This window comes from Pseudochaenichthys georgianus, chromosome 7 (assembly GCF_902827115.2).
Source record: "Pseudochaenichthys georgianus chromosome 7, fPseGeo1.2, whole genome shotgun sequence".
NCBI lineage: Eukaryota > Metazoa > Chordata > Actinopteri > Perciformes > Channichthyidae > Pseudochaenichthys > Pseudochaenichthys georgianus.
The window spans coordinates 28,134,439-28,150,809 of record NC_047509.1 but is presented as its reverse complement, the minus strand read 5'-3'; the positions used below and the strand labels follow the sequence as shown (position 1 = coordinate 28,150,809).

Genomic DNA, 16,371 nt, shown 5'->3' with positions numbered 1-16,371 from the left:
CGGGCAGAGGTAATGAGGGTAAGAACTTCACTTGGCGAGAGAGGGGAAAAGGAGGTTAGTGTGCGGGTGAAAGGAGGGTCTGGTGACCCAGCGGTGAGTAAAGGTGAGTCAGAAAAAGAAGAGCGAATATCATCAACCTTTTTTTCAAAGTGGTTAACAAAGTCGCTTGACAGAAGTGAGGAGGGGGGAGGGGCTTTGGGAGGGTCCAAGAGGGTGGAGAAGATGGAAAATAGTTTTTTAGGATTGGAATAGGAAGATTGGATCTTATCTTGAAAGAAAGTGCTTTTTGCCTGAGAGATCGAAGCAGAGAAAGAGGAGAGGAGAGCCTGATAGGTTAGGAGGTCGTCGCGGTGTTTGGATTTCCACCGTTTCCGCTCTGCTGCCCTAAGGACGGTTCTATTAGCACGCAGTGCATCATTTAGCCAGGGAGCAGGAGGGGACTGACGAGCCTGCCGAGATGTGAGAGGACAGAGAGAGTCCAGAGAAGATGAGAGAGTAGAGAGGAGAGTTTCCGCAGCAGAGTTTGGAGGCAGGAGTTGGAACGAGTCAGAGGAAGGGAGGGCTGAGAGCACCGATGAGGCAAGGGTAGAGGGGGAGAGGGAACGGAGGTTACGGCGGACAGGTGCAGGATGAGAAGAGATTAGTTTGTTATGTTTGGAAAGGGGTAGAGAGAATGAAATGAAGAAGTGATCGGATGTGTGGAGCGGGTTTACAGAGAGGTTAGAAGTAGTGCAGTTCCTTGACAATATGAGATCAAGGACATTGCCAGCTTTTGTTGGTGGGGACGGAGACAGTGAGAAAGCAAAGGCGGTTAACAGAGATGTAAGTTCGTCTATCTTCCCCGTCTGGAGGTTGAAGTCTCCGAGAAGTACAGCGGGAGGGCCAGATTCAGGGATGTGTGATAGGAGATTATCCAATTCCTCCAAGAAGTCCCCCAAGGCGCCTGGTGGACGGTAGAGAACAACAATGGTTAATGGTATAGGATGGGTTACTGTGACGGCATGGAATTCAAAGGTGGAAGGAGTGAAGTTAGGTAGCTTGAAGAGAGAAAAGCTCCATTTGGGAGAGAGCAGGAGACCAGTGCCCCCTCCTCTGCCAGTGGGTCTGGGTGTATGGGAGAAGGAATATGCTGTGGAGAGAGCTGCTGGGGTGGATGTGTTGGATGGAGTAATCCAGGTCTCAGTGAGAGCAAGGAAATCCAGGGTCTGCAGGGAGGCGTAGCCAGAGATGAAGTCAGCCTTAGGAACAGCTGACTGGCAGTTCCACAGGCCACCTGTAACTAGATGTTGGATCTCAGTGGAGCACGTGGGATAGACGAGAGCAGGCCGGTTATAGCGATTAGGAGATACACGGGGCCAGTGATAATTGCGAGAAGACACATGAACAGGAATGGAGAAAATACACATGATTATAGCATGAGGGGCTAGAAAGCTAAAGAAAATAAAAATAAAACACCAGCGATACTTAGCTCAATCAGAGTAGGATTTGCCTCCTCTTTGCCACCCTCGTGACTCCCGCAGGACTCCAATGTCTTTGTCCGTCTTACTCCCGCAGGACTCCAATGTCTTTGTCCGTCTTCGGCTGTCTGACGCTGAAGGAAAGAGCTACCTAAATGAACGCCTGATTGCTGAGTTCACACAGCTGTGGTGCCACGCCCCTCTAATTAGTTAACTCTCTACAGCTGATGGGCGACAGCTGAGAGGCCGTGCCTATTTTAATGCACGCTTGATTGCCTACTGAGCCCTGTTTAACAGGTTCACGTGATCAGATCTGAGATTTAAAATAGTTCTTGGGAAAAGTACTCCGGTGTGAAAGTGCCTATTGTGTTATTTTTAACCAAATATCTGTCAGAGGGGCGTTTGGAGTGGCTCCTTATTTTCATCTAAAGTAAAAGACAGAGCATCAGCACTTTTGAAACAGGGCTGAAACAGAGGGATGGGATGCTACAATGCACGATCTGTTTGGTATTTGGAGCCAAACACTTCAGAGACATGTTTTGTATCTGAGACCTATAATGAAAAACAGTATAATAGGGGACCATTTTAAAAGGAAAACGTTTTTTTTGTAAAATAAAAAAAATGACATTAGTCAGCTCTTTTGATATGATGTGATGATATAGTGTTTACTAGGGGTGTTGAAAATAATCGTTTCTACGATGCATTGCGATGCGGACGTGGACGATTCGGTCTCGATGCAGTGACGGAAGATAATCGGTTATAGAGTAGTAACGTTGCTTCCTGATTTTCCGGCCGCGGCTTTACTATAACGTTTTTTCTGTCACTTTAATATCAAATCGGTCGGTGACGCAGAGATCAGGGAACATACGTGACAGCGGCACAGCAACACGGAGCAGTCTGCTTTATCCACCAACACAACACCACCAGTCCAGAACCAGCAGCAGAAGGACCCGCTCTGACTCACTCCATGTCGCTGCGGCTCAGACACACAGGGATTTATGTTTTTCAAAAATAATCGCGTTACAATCATGTCAGGTTTTTGGTGGATTTAATTAAGTCTTGGATTGCAGAGTATGAATGTCCTCTAGCAATTTTCAGACGATATATACGTGTGTAAAGATTGTGAAGGCAGGAGGAAAAAAGCTTCCGCGATCACCGTCTCCTCTCCGTTCCTCCAAACCCCGCCCCCTCCCTGAAAATAATGAGTGACAGGCTGATAGTGACCCGATAGAAACTTTATTATTCACTTAATCACTGAGAATCACAGACAGAGAATATAAGTGAGCACCCACATGCAGTATTTTAGTTTGTATATGCTGTTGTAAATACTCCTGTTGTCTGCTGTGTTCAGACTCAAGTCCTGTGTGTGATGCCACATTCAGGACATTCAGTGTCCTTTTTTAACAGAAGACCGTTGCTAGAAGCTGCAGCTAGACTGCAGGAGCATTAGCTTTTTGTTTTTGAGGATGGAACAACTTCACACACGGAGGCTAGACCTATACAATCCATTTATTTTGGTTTATAAATTAATGTCAAGACATTTATGTTATTGATTTCTGAAGCACTTTCTAAATAATAAAAAGAGAGTTCATATGTATTTACTGCATGTATGCATTGATGAAAAATAAGCCATGTGCAGTAATATAGAAAATTGAGGATGCAACGCATTGGTATGAATCGTGATGCACCGTGATGCACCGTGATGCATCGGGATATCGAACCGAATCGAATCGTTGACAGGATAATCGTAATCGAATCGTGAGACCAGTGAAGATGCACAGCCCTAGTGTTTACTATAGTATATAGTACTTGCCGGTTCTCTGACCTTTTGTGAAGACTGCGTTGGTTATTAATTGTAATGGTTTTAGGCATAGGCGGCGCGTGATTCTCAGGTTTGGGAAGGCTAACTTGTTTTACCTGACGCTGCCTTTCTCCGGCATCTATAGAAAAGAGATCAACTCAGTGAAAGCACCGCCTGATCAGAGCTCAGTGTGCGGAGTTTAAATCTATTAAGTATAAAGGAAATACAGTTTAAACTGCCGTATGCAGAGAAGGCGCCGACGTGTCCCACTTATCATTCATATCACATCATCAATCAGATCATCGATCAGCTTCTCGAGCCGTATCTGGCCGTGCATCACCTACAGTGTCTCATACTGTATGCAGAAGTATTATTTTAAGCAACACATTAGGTTGACAAAACACTCAACTCAAATGTAGTTAAAGTCAGATCTTAGATGGGGCAGTGATATCATAAAACTGTTACGCTTTCAAACACTCTGTAGTTTATTTATTTTTTAACCAGTTGTTCTGTATTCACCTTGCAGGTGCAACTATGTGGCTTGTATCCTGGATTATATGTTTAAGTCATGGATGTTTAAAGTTCATATTTGTCTAATATTAGTTTACTTTTCATTAATGAAATATGACGCTGCGCTGTCAGTACACTTGTCCCTGTTTGTGATTGGTCAAATGTTGCTAACCCCGCCCCTTTCACGTGAACGCGCTCTCAGCTGGAGAGAGAAACCCTGGCTTGAGTTGATAACCAGCGTCGTAGGACCACTTAGCTATATCTCGTTTGTTGGGTTAGTTAAGATAACTCAAACATATCCAGGGTCTGTTGAACTGGCTTCGTAGTACAGGGCACAGGTGGCTGCATAGCAGCGCTAATGTCAAAGACACAAACATTATACATTACATTTTTCTTTTACCAGGTTGCAGTGACAACAATATTTGGGAAGGCTTAGCCTTCCCTAGCCTACAGCACCCGCCGCCCCTGGTTTTAGGGTTCAAACCCTGTAGGAAATGTAGGATGTAGAAGCTGAACCTCGTTTCACATACTCTCATGGACAAGTATGGGCTTCTCTTTGACAGAAGGGGTTTTGTTTCCTTAGCCCGGGTCTATTTAGTCTTGAAGAGGATCAGTGCTGCAGCAATGATATCCACTGTGCGTCCTCCACACAGTCCTTGAGCTGATTTGAGGAGGTTTCTCAGGAAAATGAGCCACAGTTTAATTTCACTCCCTTGAACACAAGAGGAATATAATGAAACTCAAAGAGAGCTTGATGATTACTGCTACATAATTCTACTTGCACAGTGCCGTCCCAAATTACAAATCTTCCAAAAGTTAGCACTTCTACCTTTTTGAATGTCTTTCTACAACACATCTGAAATCCATCAAATAGGTGTTGGGGTTCAAAGTCTAGCTTTGCTGGATTTATGAGGCTTTTGAAATTGTCAATCCGAGGCCAATTGGTGAACTTGGCTGGTGTCACCTGTTGTGTAATCTGCTATGTAATGTTATGCAAGGTGAGCTGGCAGGGGATCAAGGGTAAACCGTGCTGTGATACTGTGAGTCTGGGCTCATCTGCGCCGGGGTGAATATTATAAAGCCTTTGTTTTGAATAAAGCAAGAAGACAAAAGCGATAATTCTTGTTTATGGTGGTGGTTATAGGCCATTGCCTGGGAGAATTCATGTGATTTATATATTTGTGTCATTTGCATGGAGAAAGTCTTTGTCTTCTAAATTGCTATAGTCAAGGTTTCTTTAATACTGCTGTGAATTATGACATTAGTAATGATATCTTTGTGTTATCATTGTGCTTTAAAGCAAAACAAAACGTTGTTTTTGCCGCTTCACAGCTGATAATGAACGGCACGGCAGCAGTCTGTGGTTCCAGCTTATGGTTGTTTCACTCTGGCACACAGAAAAGCATGTGAGTAATACCAGGGTAATTTCCCTGCTGCTGAGAGATGGAGCTTTAAAAGCATCACAGAGTCTTGAGAGCTATCTCACTGTGTCTCTCTGAGGTTTATTTCCTCCTGTCCATCTGCAGCTCTGTGTTTCATCCACAGGTCATCTTTGATACGTCTCGCACAAAGAACCTGCTATATGCTCCTGTCCTATCTTTTAGTAATATAAAAACCCTGGAGGTAAACCGTTTTTATACAGAATCAAAATGATGTGATGTATTTTATTTCCACCATCGAAAACACAAATTACACAAATACAAGAAAATTCAGAAATACTTTTTGTAATTTAAGAGGACATATTGTGCACATTTTCAGGTTCATAATTGTGTTTTTGTGCCTCGACTGTGACATGTTTACAGTTGCGAACCGTGTCTATCACAACTGGACTTTCTGTAGACAAGCACACCCGCGCCACCGTTATAATGTCCATATTTTTACTGAATTGTCGTCTTGAAAAGGGTACTCGCAACAATTCCGGAACAACCTCATCTTTACCTGTTGCCATTTCAGCGTTAAAAACAATAAAACGGAAAATTAATTGCTTCGTCGCATTCATCTAGATCCTCTGTCTCGAGCCAGTTAACTAGCGGGCCTTCTAGAGTACCCTGGAACCGAGGGGAACTCCGAAAGAATACGCCCATTGGCTACAAATCAATATATGATTGGTTGATCAAACTGTCAATCCAAACGTACGCTCTCATTTAGTGCAACGGCCAGGGTATTCTATCAAGGTTGTAGAATACCTTGGTTCAAGGATATTCTACCCAGAGACCCAGAACAAGATCCGATTGGTTGCATTTCTTTTCTAACACAAAACCACTGAAATGCGTAGTGCATGGTCCGAGAAGGACAAACAAATCAACGTAACACTGTAATGGCGCGTTTCCACTGCAGGCCTCGCTCGGCCTCACTCGGTTTGGTTAGGCCTTATTAGGCCCGGCTCACTTTAATGCTGCGTTTCCATTACAGTTTAGGAACTGGGGTAGTTACTATAGTAACGCAGTGTAGGCGGAGCCGTGACGTCATCTTCAATGAGCGCCCCAGAAAAATAACACAGCCGTTAGCTCTTAGCACTCAGAGCTCACAGCTCTTCATATCTGTTCAGAAACTAGACAAAAGTTAAACAAGTACAAACCACCACTGTCTGTGTCATGGCGAATACAGTCGCTGGTTTATTTATGTCTGTATAGGCCGTTGTTGTGAGTGTGGACGGTCGGCGCATATATAACGTTAGCTTAGCCAAGCTCCATTTAGAAAACACGCATTTTAAAAGGTTTTTCGCCTGCCGTCTGTCTGCAGACTTGTCAAAGCATTAATTCATGGTTTTTACTAACCGGTATCAGTATGTTGTTACTTCGGCATCATTTTGAAACGTGTATTACAATTAAATCACGGTAAAATATGTTCATCTTGTTGTAGTTGTAGCCCCCTTGCCAGCGATTCTCTCTCTCTAGTTTAGCATACTCAGCCCGACTCAGCCTGGTTGTTCCTGGCCCTAGAACCACGATTTTATGGGGCCAGAAAAACTGTGAATTGGGACCCGCTAGCTGGTACTAGGCCAAGTGGAAACGCAACCAAAAACGGGCCTCGCACGGCTCGGCATGCTTAAAGCGAGCTACCCGCTGCAGTGGAAACGCGCCATAATATTACAGATCAACAACACAGATGCGATTCTCATTTATTCATTTTATTACATTTTATTTATATAATTAAATCGATTCTTTGTTTGTTTTATCTGAGTGTTCCAGGGTATTCTCTGAATACCTTGAAGGCCCTGACGGTTCGCCACTGCATGTTTACATGCTTCAATGTAATTCAGGGAATAATTGAGTGAATACACGTCTTAAACTAAATAAAAAACAGTGACAAGCTTTTTAAACAGATTTTAATAGTCTTGTAAAATAAAATGTTCTCCAAACATTTTATTTTTTTTATTTTTCCAGCTTTCCACTTTAAATTTTGCCTACAGACAAATGTTACCCAAGCATAAAATGTATAGCCAATACACACAGTTATTTTATTCTATTTAAGTGCACTTTTTTACTTTGAAGAAAATCTTCAAACCTGAGGCTGAAGATCAACCGAGACAAGCTAATACAAATACATTCAAATTCATTAAATCAGTGTCTCTGTGTTTATACCTGTACTCGGTCATCTATTCATCCTCACCTTGTATTTCTGCTTCAGGTGTGCAGTGCGGCCATGCTGAGGTAGCAGCAGCCTGCAGGTCAGGATGTCTGCTGAAGAAGAGGAGCGGCTGCATGGGAGGAAGAGGGAGATGGAGGTCTGCTACATCACTGATGGAGACGATGACAACGACGGAGATGATGAAGATGAGTGGATACCTGGTGAGTCAGAATGGTAGTTTATGACCAAATAATCGCTTTAACTAAGGTTGCAATTGAAAGATGTGTGGAGTAATTTATGTATGAAATAAGTACTGATGAGCCTAGCAGAAATATGAGCACTCCAAATAACAATTGACACACTAAATGCCTAAATCTGAAATAATGTGAGCATTGATTATATCCATACAACCCTACAAAACAAAGGTTTATAGGTAAAAAGACTGACGCTGTCAACTGACGAGGATAATAGGACAAATCTAGGAAACTTGCCACAGTTTGGCTTCAATTATCATTTCATTCTTTACTTGCAACACTAACTAAAGCTTCTAATATCTCATCTGCCTAAAATATTAAATTGCATTTAGAGACACTTACAGACCAGACAAGCTCTCCACGTGAACCTTTTGATCTCCTCTAAACTCCCTCGTCTCCTCATTTCTTCTGTTGCCAGTTTGCGTTGCATAACGCAGTGAATCGTCATTGTTGTGTTAGATGCTGAGTCGTCTGTGGGCCTCAGTGTGTGTGTAGGAGGTGAAATGTAACTTTAGTTGGATACCTTTTAATGACGTCAGTGTTTGGATGACTTTGACATCATTACCCGTAGAGAGGAGCTTAGTATTTACAGTTTCTTAGATTTAAATGAAAGATTAAAGGAGGGGGTGCAGCGCGATCAGAGAGCACCTTGGTAACTCGTCGCATCACATTTCATCAACTTAACTTACCATAGTAACGCTCTTTACACACTCAGACTGCTTTTTCAGGTGATTTGCTTTATATAAACATCTCATGCTCTGAAGTAATTAACTTTCAATGCATAAAGATAAAAGTGAGTTTAACTGCAGGGGCGTTTAATAGCAACTCTTTTTCTCATACTTCTATCTTTGTGAGGACCAACTTGAGTTTTAAGACCTTCCTCCCAGAACTTTCTGTGAGGTTTTTTTCACTGCGCTCCATGCCAGCAATTTGATTTCCCTTCCTTAAAGGTTTTAATGCTTTGAGCCCTACGAGTAGTTCTTTATCCATTCAGGTCACTACTGTGCATGGCTCAATAAAAACTACCAGAGCCATAATTCATGTAGCCCAAAGATATACATCAGGGCCTTTCTGAAACGCCTGTGTTTAATCCGTATCATAATAACATCACTATGTAACACTCTTTTACTGGCTCGCACTTTAACACATTGTACGTGATATGCTAAGGGTGGGGTACATCTTGTGCTCTTTTGGTGAGTTTAGATCCTTTACTTGACTTATGGAACCAAAAGCACTTGTGACACTGACTAGAGCAGAAGATTAAGCTGATACGATTAGTCAATATTTCACTTTGTACTCAATCATGCGGCAGTCTTCTATAAACCCACTTCCATTATAGGGGCCCCACTATGCTTTTTTGGGTTTTCGCTTTCCTTTAGTGTGTTAGGTTTGTCTGCATGTAAACTGCCTGAAACGCCTCCATAGTGACATCACTACGTAACACTTGCCCTCCTATTGGCCAGCGCTCCAACACATTGTGCACATGATAGGCTAAGGGACAGAGGGTGAAAAGAGGTGCTGCAGCACAGGCAGTATGAGAATAATAAAGAGATTTCTGAACATTGAAGCATGGAGACATGTCACAGTAGAGCACGGGTGTCCAAACTACGGCCCGGGGGCCAAATGCGGCTCGAAGTATAATGTAATATGGCCTGCAAATTTAACTTTTGCTTGTCTTGTACTTCTTAAATATGTAAACCTATATTACACAGTAATTGTCATGTATCAATATGCACATTTTCAAATAAATGTAGTCAATTCAAGTTGAAAACAATTTCTAAAAAATCTAAGTTGATAAGAAAAAAGCCCAATAACTTATTATCATAACAAGCTTGAAATAGACCCGTCATATTTCCTCTTATGATAAGCAATCTCAGGCTCCTGTTTTAAGGAATGAGCTGCCAACAAGATACATGAAACCCTATGGAGAGCTGGGATGAAGGCTGTTTCTTCTTTAAGCATATTGAAGTAACAAGCATCATTTACCTACATTTGATTAATTTAGCCAACTTATAACTTAATTTATGAGGCAATATACCTAATCTCTAGTGAGTGGCCCAGACCTTCGTATATTTTTCTGTATGTGGCCCTCAGTGAAAAAAGTTTGGACACCCCTGCTGTAAAGGAATGAAACACAAATATGACCTGGAAAATGAGCATTATATGTCCTCTTTAAGAGTCTGGTCACCAGAGGTTGCGTTAACCGAATATTTTCCGTCTATGATGGATTTTTTTTAACAATGACGGAAAAATCAGAAAGCCGTCCGTCATTTTGACAGATTAGAACAACTCCGAACAGCGCCAACGTTTCCCTGCAGCGGGGCTCCGGTATTATGTCGTGTTATGCATGCCAAAAGGAAATTATATCTGATATATAATGACAGCTTTACGCTGTGCGCGTTCCCGCAAGGTGCTGTGGGCATGCATAACACAGCGCTAACAGTATGGGTAATAATGGATTTTGACGGAAATGTTGCGATCCTGTCTGTCAAAATGACGGGCAGCTAAAAAGTCTAGGGCAACCTCTGCTGGTCACCCTCAATTCGATTGATCTAGAACATGTTGAATGCTGTATTTGGCTTCTTTTGTAGAGCCTCAAGTCATGGTTAACAGGTTGTTTTTCTGCAGTATAGATACATGCATAGATCTATTAGTGCTTCCTGTGGAACCAAAACATGGTTGTGTAAAGTGTTCTGCCTATAGAGAACTATGAGTCAGCATTACATAACCCTCTAATGTAGCAGATTGCCTGATATGTTCAGGCCTAGGGAACACAGCCCTGTGAACCTGTGAAGAACTCTTGACACACACATGCACACACACACACACACACACACACACACACACACACACACACACACACACACACACACACACACACACACACACACACACACACACACACACACACACACACACACACACACACACACACACACACACACACACACACACACACACACACACTCTCCCGGTCTGTACATGTTGTCCTAATTACAGCAGCAGTAGCCTGTTTGATGCTACAGTATATGTGGGTAATGCTGGCTGTGTTATTTAGGCTCTGTGTGCGAGAGACATAAATGATGTGCCATTAATCATCTGACAAAAAGGAGTTGCGGTCCTCCTGCTTTCTTGCTTAATGTTCAGGCTTATAAAACATTTGTATCAAAACAAGTTGTGCCACTCTTTGTGCAACTGACCCAGAGGCGACAGACACCCCTAAGGCCCCTAAGGCTGCAGGAGTGGGGTTGTGAGGTTGCTGGTTTAATTCCCTTAGTGTGGAAAAGTCCTGGTAAGAGGGAACAAGTGATGGTGGTGCAAGTTTACCCTGTCGATTTTTATCGGAATTGACAAATACGTACAATACACATAGTATTTTACTTATGTGTATACTTACTTACTCTAAAATGTCTCAACATCCAACATCTGTTGTTGAGCACAGGAGACAAACAGTTACTGCAGTTTCTTAAATTAAGTTTTGGTTTGGCAGCTACATTTAAAACCCTCAAAAAAAAAGTCTGATGGAGAAAAAATAAGTTTACATGTTTATTTTCCTCCATTTGCAAATCTATTTTGCTCTGTTGACATCGTCAGCCCCCCGCCGTCTCATTGTCCTATGGTTTCCATGACAACTGTCATCAGGAAGCTGACCCCCGCCGAGTTGTGACCGTTTCCTTTTCGAGGATCGACATCCCCCATTTGTTTCGTTCACTCATTTTTTTCCTTCTGATCTTCAATGGCTTACCTCCATTCCTCTACATTTAACACGTTATTTTCTTTCTTTTTCTAAATACTCTATTGTTAATTGTGTCTTCACTTACGTCAATATTATTTTAAATGTTTGCCTGTACGGAACTATATAGGGCTTTCCAGCTGATTTAAGCTATATTATCATCTCTTCCTCTGCTCTCTGTCCTTTTGTGTTTTACCTTCACTTTGAAAACTCAAATGTCTTGTTGCCATTCCATAGAAAGAAAATAGGAAAGAGATGTGATTTTATAGAGCAGAAAATAGTAGAATATGAGAACATAGCCAGTTAAAATGTGTAAGGTTTGAAGCTTTATGAGCACAAGAATAACACTCTCACAGCACTGAAGAAAAACAGTTGTGAACATATTTATTGTATGATTATTACAGATTACAATATGTGCATGAGATTCTGTCACATTGTTGCTATAGTTATTCCAAAAGCGATTAACTCTTATATTTCTTAAAAGATTTCACCCTGGTGGTCGTGAACACTCTGCATCTGGAAACGGTTTTTTAAATTATCTGACGCACATGGAGCTGTGCTTTATATGTTTTTGGTTGTATTCTTTTGCGGCTGAAGGTCAGGTCAATATTGTGTTTGCTTGTGAGTGTTGGGTTTTCTCTGAAAACAAGTTTTAGGTTGTCATGGTGACCACTTGCATCACATAACACGCATGTATGAAATAACATGTTGCTAAGTTAATATTTATAGAAGTCATTTGAATTAAGATTGTATAAAAGGCAGTTTTCTTATTAGAGCCATCTGCCAACTGTTGGATCTGTGTTGTTTAGGTTTTACAGTTTCCCCTCTGCCATCATGCTTTCCTCATTCAGAAATAATTCTGTAGCACTTCACTGAAATGTAAAGTCAATAAAGAACCTTCGTTTTTAGCTATTTCTGAAGCACAGACATGTATCGGGATGTCTGTTCTGGGTCAAGTGTGTGTGTTTGTGTGTGAACAGATTGAGGTGTGTGTGTGCTGCATGTTATTGAGCTCAGATGAGGCTGCCATGAGGTTTAGTCACATCTTTCATAAGACCCACACACACACTCGCTGCCTCCAGAGAGCGGGAGAGTAATAGTCTGTTAATTAGCCTGTTGCTCCCCCGCCTGTGTGTAGGCGTGGGTACGCAGAGTACACTCTCACACTCTGGGAAGAAAAACAGGTAAACATGTTTCCTCCCACGAATGTTACTGACACCTCCACGGCAAGATGCATCGCCTTGCCAACCCCAGGTAGTGAGTTTTTGAAAGAGTTGATTGTTAGCGTGCTACGTGTCTACGTACAACCTTATATGAACAAAGGTAGTGCGGAACAAACATCTTAACAACAAAGCAGAGGAGCATCATGGTCTTAATAATGTTTAGCAAAGAAATGTGTCACGGGGAAGGAAACTTTCAGCCAGTGAAGCATTTGACAGCTAAAGGCACAGAAAGTTTTCCTTGGAGGTGGAGACCAAACCTTGAGTATGTGTTGTACTTAGATTTGTGAAATTAGAGGTAAAAAACGCATACAATTGAATACGTATGTTGCTATATGTCAGCTGAATGTGTAAATAAAACACAACTTTCTATAATCAAAGAAGAAAGAAAATAGACTACTAAAGGCACTGAACGTTTTCTTTGGAGGTGGAGACCAAACCTTGATTATGTGTTGTACTTAGATTTGTGAAATTCATTCAGATCTTTAAATATGTTGCTTTATGTCAGCTTAATAGAAATAACACCTTTCTGTGAACAAAGATGAGATACAAACTCCAACACTGCATTTTAAATAAATGGTGTTAAGTTTGGTGTTACCTCTCTTCAGATAGTCTCTCTTGGATGTCACGTCGGTAATGAAGATGTATGTTTCCCTGGGCCTGTTTCTAAAAGTTTACCTGAAAATCAGTTCTGAAATTGATGTGATTAAGGGCTGCACAGAGTGAAGTGTAGGTGGTGAAGCACCAGCTGGTCTACATACTGACTGCCAGAGTGTTTTTGTGTCTCTTTGGACGAAAGCATCAGTAAATAATATCTAATAACAACTTAATGTAATAATTGAGTAACTCATCACTTAAACCAGGGGTTCCCAACCCCCGGTCCGGAGGTGTATGTGTTACAGCCGGGCCGCAAAATAGCTGTGAGTTTATCGTAATATTTGCAGAATTATAAATATATAAAAATATTTTATCATAATAATTTTCACACATATATACCAGTGATATTATTTCATCCAGTAGCCTAGTTAATCTTTCACCAGAAAACCGTTGAAAATGGCTTTTATGATGTTCCAAGGGATTCGGCGGCTCAGCCTGATCTCAGCCTCTTGTGCGCACGAGAAAGTTACCGGTGCACCAAGTAGGAAGTGGAGCGCACAGGAGACAACCGTTTCATTGCAGACTGTTATCATAGGCGGCGCGTGAGGCTCAGGTTTGGGAAGGCTAAATAACTTGTTTTACCTGACGCTGCCTGCCTCCGGCATCTAAAAGAGATCAACTCAGTGAAAGCACCGCCTGCTGACCAATCAGAGCCAGTGGCGTAGCCAGGAATTATTGTGTGGGTGGGCCTGGAGAAATGTAGGTGGGCCAGGGGGAGACATATTAAGCGTGGGGTCTGAGCTGAAACTTCATTAATGATGTTAATGATTTTTTAATGCACTAATAGAACATAAGCATACATTAGCAGTGAAAACAAAAAACATAGGCACGGCGGCCTCAGAATGTGTGTAAAACTGACATCCACATAGGGATGGGTATCGTTAAGGCTTTAAGGGTACTACTACTTTTATCGATAGCGCTTATGCTTATGCTCCAGGTTCAGTACCAACCACATCATAAAGTACGCGGACGATACAACAGTGGTGGGACTCATCAGGGACAACAACGAACAGGCCTACAGGGAGGAGGTGAAACATCTGACAGACTGGTGTAACACCAACAACCTGATCCTGAATGTCGATAAAACAAAAGAGATCATTGTCGACTTCAGGAACAAAAAGCACTGTCACCCACCACTCCACATCAACGGCACAGCAGTGAAGACTACAGACAGCACCAAGTTCCTGGGGGTGCATATCACAAGCAGTCTGACCTGGTCCACTCACACGACATCACTATTTAAGAAGGCACAGCAGCGCCTACACTTCCTGCACAGCTCCCCCCTCCCATCCTCAACACGTTCTACAGAGGAACCATAGAGAGCGTGCTGACCAGCACCATCTCCATCTGGTCGAGAGACTGCAACGCCAAAGACTGGAAGTCTCTGCAGAGAGTGGTCAGGACAGCAGAGAAGATCATCGGAGTTTCTCTCCCTCCCATCAGAGACACCGCTCAGAAACGCTGCCTGACAAAAGCCCCGAACATTTTTAAAGACCCCACTCATCTTCACCATGCTCTGTTCTCCCTGCTGCCCTCCGGCAAGAGGCTCCGCAGCATTAAGAGCAAAACAGCCAGATTCTGCAATAGCTTTTTCCCCCAAGCCATCAGACTGCTGAACAGCAAGTAGACCAGTAACATAAAGATTACATACACTGTGTAAAGAGCACATATGTGTTATATAGTATGTCTATTGTATTTATATCTATAGTAAGTCTTTATATTTTAAACGCACACTTTATCTTTAATTTTATCAGCACCACGTCACTATTATTTATGTATATGTACAATTTTAGCAAGTTGTTATATTGTCCTGTTCCTGCAGCCAGTACAACGAAATTTCGTTTTAATAGTACACTCTGTGTCTTGTTGAAATGACAATAAAGTATGTCTATGTCTTATCGATCCGGTCCTTTAACATTACTTTTATCGGTTCTTTTGGAGAAAAAAATAAGGTAAACTAACTAAACAAATTGTGAACAAAACTAACATTGCTTTTTATTTAAATTAAATACATAATATTTCACATCAAAAGAAACAACAATGTTTTAACAAATCGTATTAAATAATGTGATGACAGAACTGTAAACAGAATAGCTGAAACTTTAACAAAATAAATAACTCAGTTTCCTCTAATCATTAACCCATGTTTGTATAATGTAGTTAACTCCGTGTGTTGCTGCCAGCATACATAACACCTGACGTGGAAACGTTACTCGTGGATGGGGCTACAGATCTAAAGACAGTCGAACCCGGTACATTTGCTAAATGTTTAGACAAATTGCTCGTGTTTCCGCCCTTACATGCTAAACACTTATTCCACTTTTGGTAACGAGTATTGTCCACATCGACACGGCTATAGTTTAACCACACCTCGGAGCGCGTTCTCTCCGCCATCTCCTGTGTGTGTGTGTGTGTGTGTGTGTGTGTGTGTGTGTGTGTGTGTGTGTGTGTGTGTGTGTGTGTGTGTGTGTGTGTGTGTGTGTGTGTGTGTGTGTGTGTGTGTGTGTGTGTGTGTGTGTGTGTGTGTGTGTGTGTGTGTGTGTGTGTGTGTGTGTGTGTGTGTGTGTGTGTGTGTGTGTGTGTGTGTGTGTGTGTGTGTGTGTGTGTGTGTGTGTGTGTGTGTGTGTGTGTGTGTGTGTGTGTGTGTGTGTGTGTGTGTGTGTGTGTTGCTGCATGTAGCTGCATGTAGCAGCTGCGTGTGTGTAAACTGCCCCGCCCCCTCGCACACAGACGGGGGATAGATCTCTTAAACGGAGTTGGCGACACTTAAACTGCAATGTAATGTTTGTGTAGCAATAATACATACAACATATATCGGGGGCACAGGTTGTTTATCCTTGACAGTCGAACAGTGGGCACACACTGAGTGTTTTCATATTCAGCAAATGTGTACACGCTAAACTGCAGACCTCAAGAAGAAATAATACTTTCATTCACTCACGGCAAAAGTTACTTTAAAAAAAAAAATGCACTCCCTATTCCATTGTCATGAAGGTGGAATCTAACCAGAATCTATCCAGAATACGTTTTATTGGATCCGGGCTAGAAACATGTTTATTTCTGCTGTAAAGTTGGGCATTTTAACATGGGGGTCTATGGGAATTGCTCCTTTTTGCATCCATCCCCTGTCGGCCACTAGATGAACTGCAGTTTGTGGCACTTCCTTCTG

The 16,371-nt window shown here is 42.1% G+C and overlaps 1 protein-coding gene across 2 annotated transcripts in view; it reads left to right on the top strand.

The window, feature by feature from the left end:
• The window catches only part of LOC117449226 (helicase ARIP4-like), a 98,370-nt gene that overhangs the window by 27,255 nt on the left and 54,744 nt on the right, over nt 1-16,371 (top strand). For both annotated transcript variants that reach the window (XM_034086735.1, XM_034086736.2), the window contains exon 2: nt 7,399-7,559. In XM_034086735.1, the coding sequence (XP_033942626.1) occupies nt 7,445-7,559 (115 nt within the window). In that variant the 5' untranslated portion in view covers nt 7,399-7,444. The remainder of the gene's footprint in view (nt 1-7,398; nt 7,560-16,371) is intronic.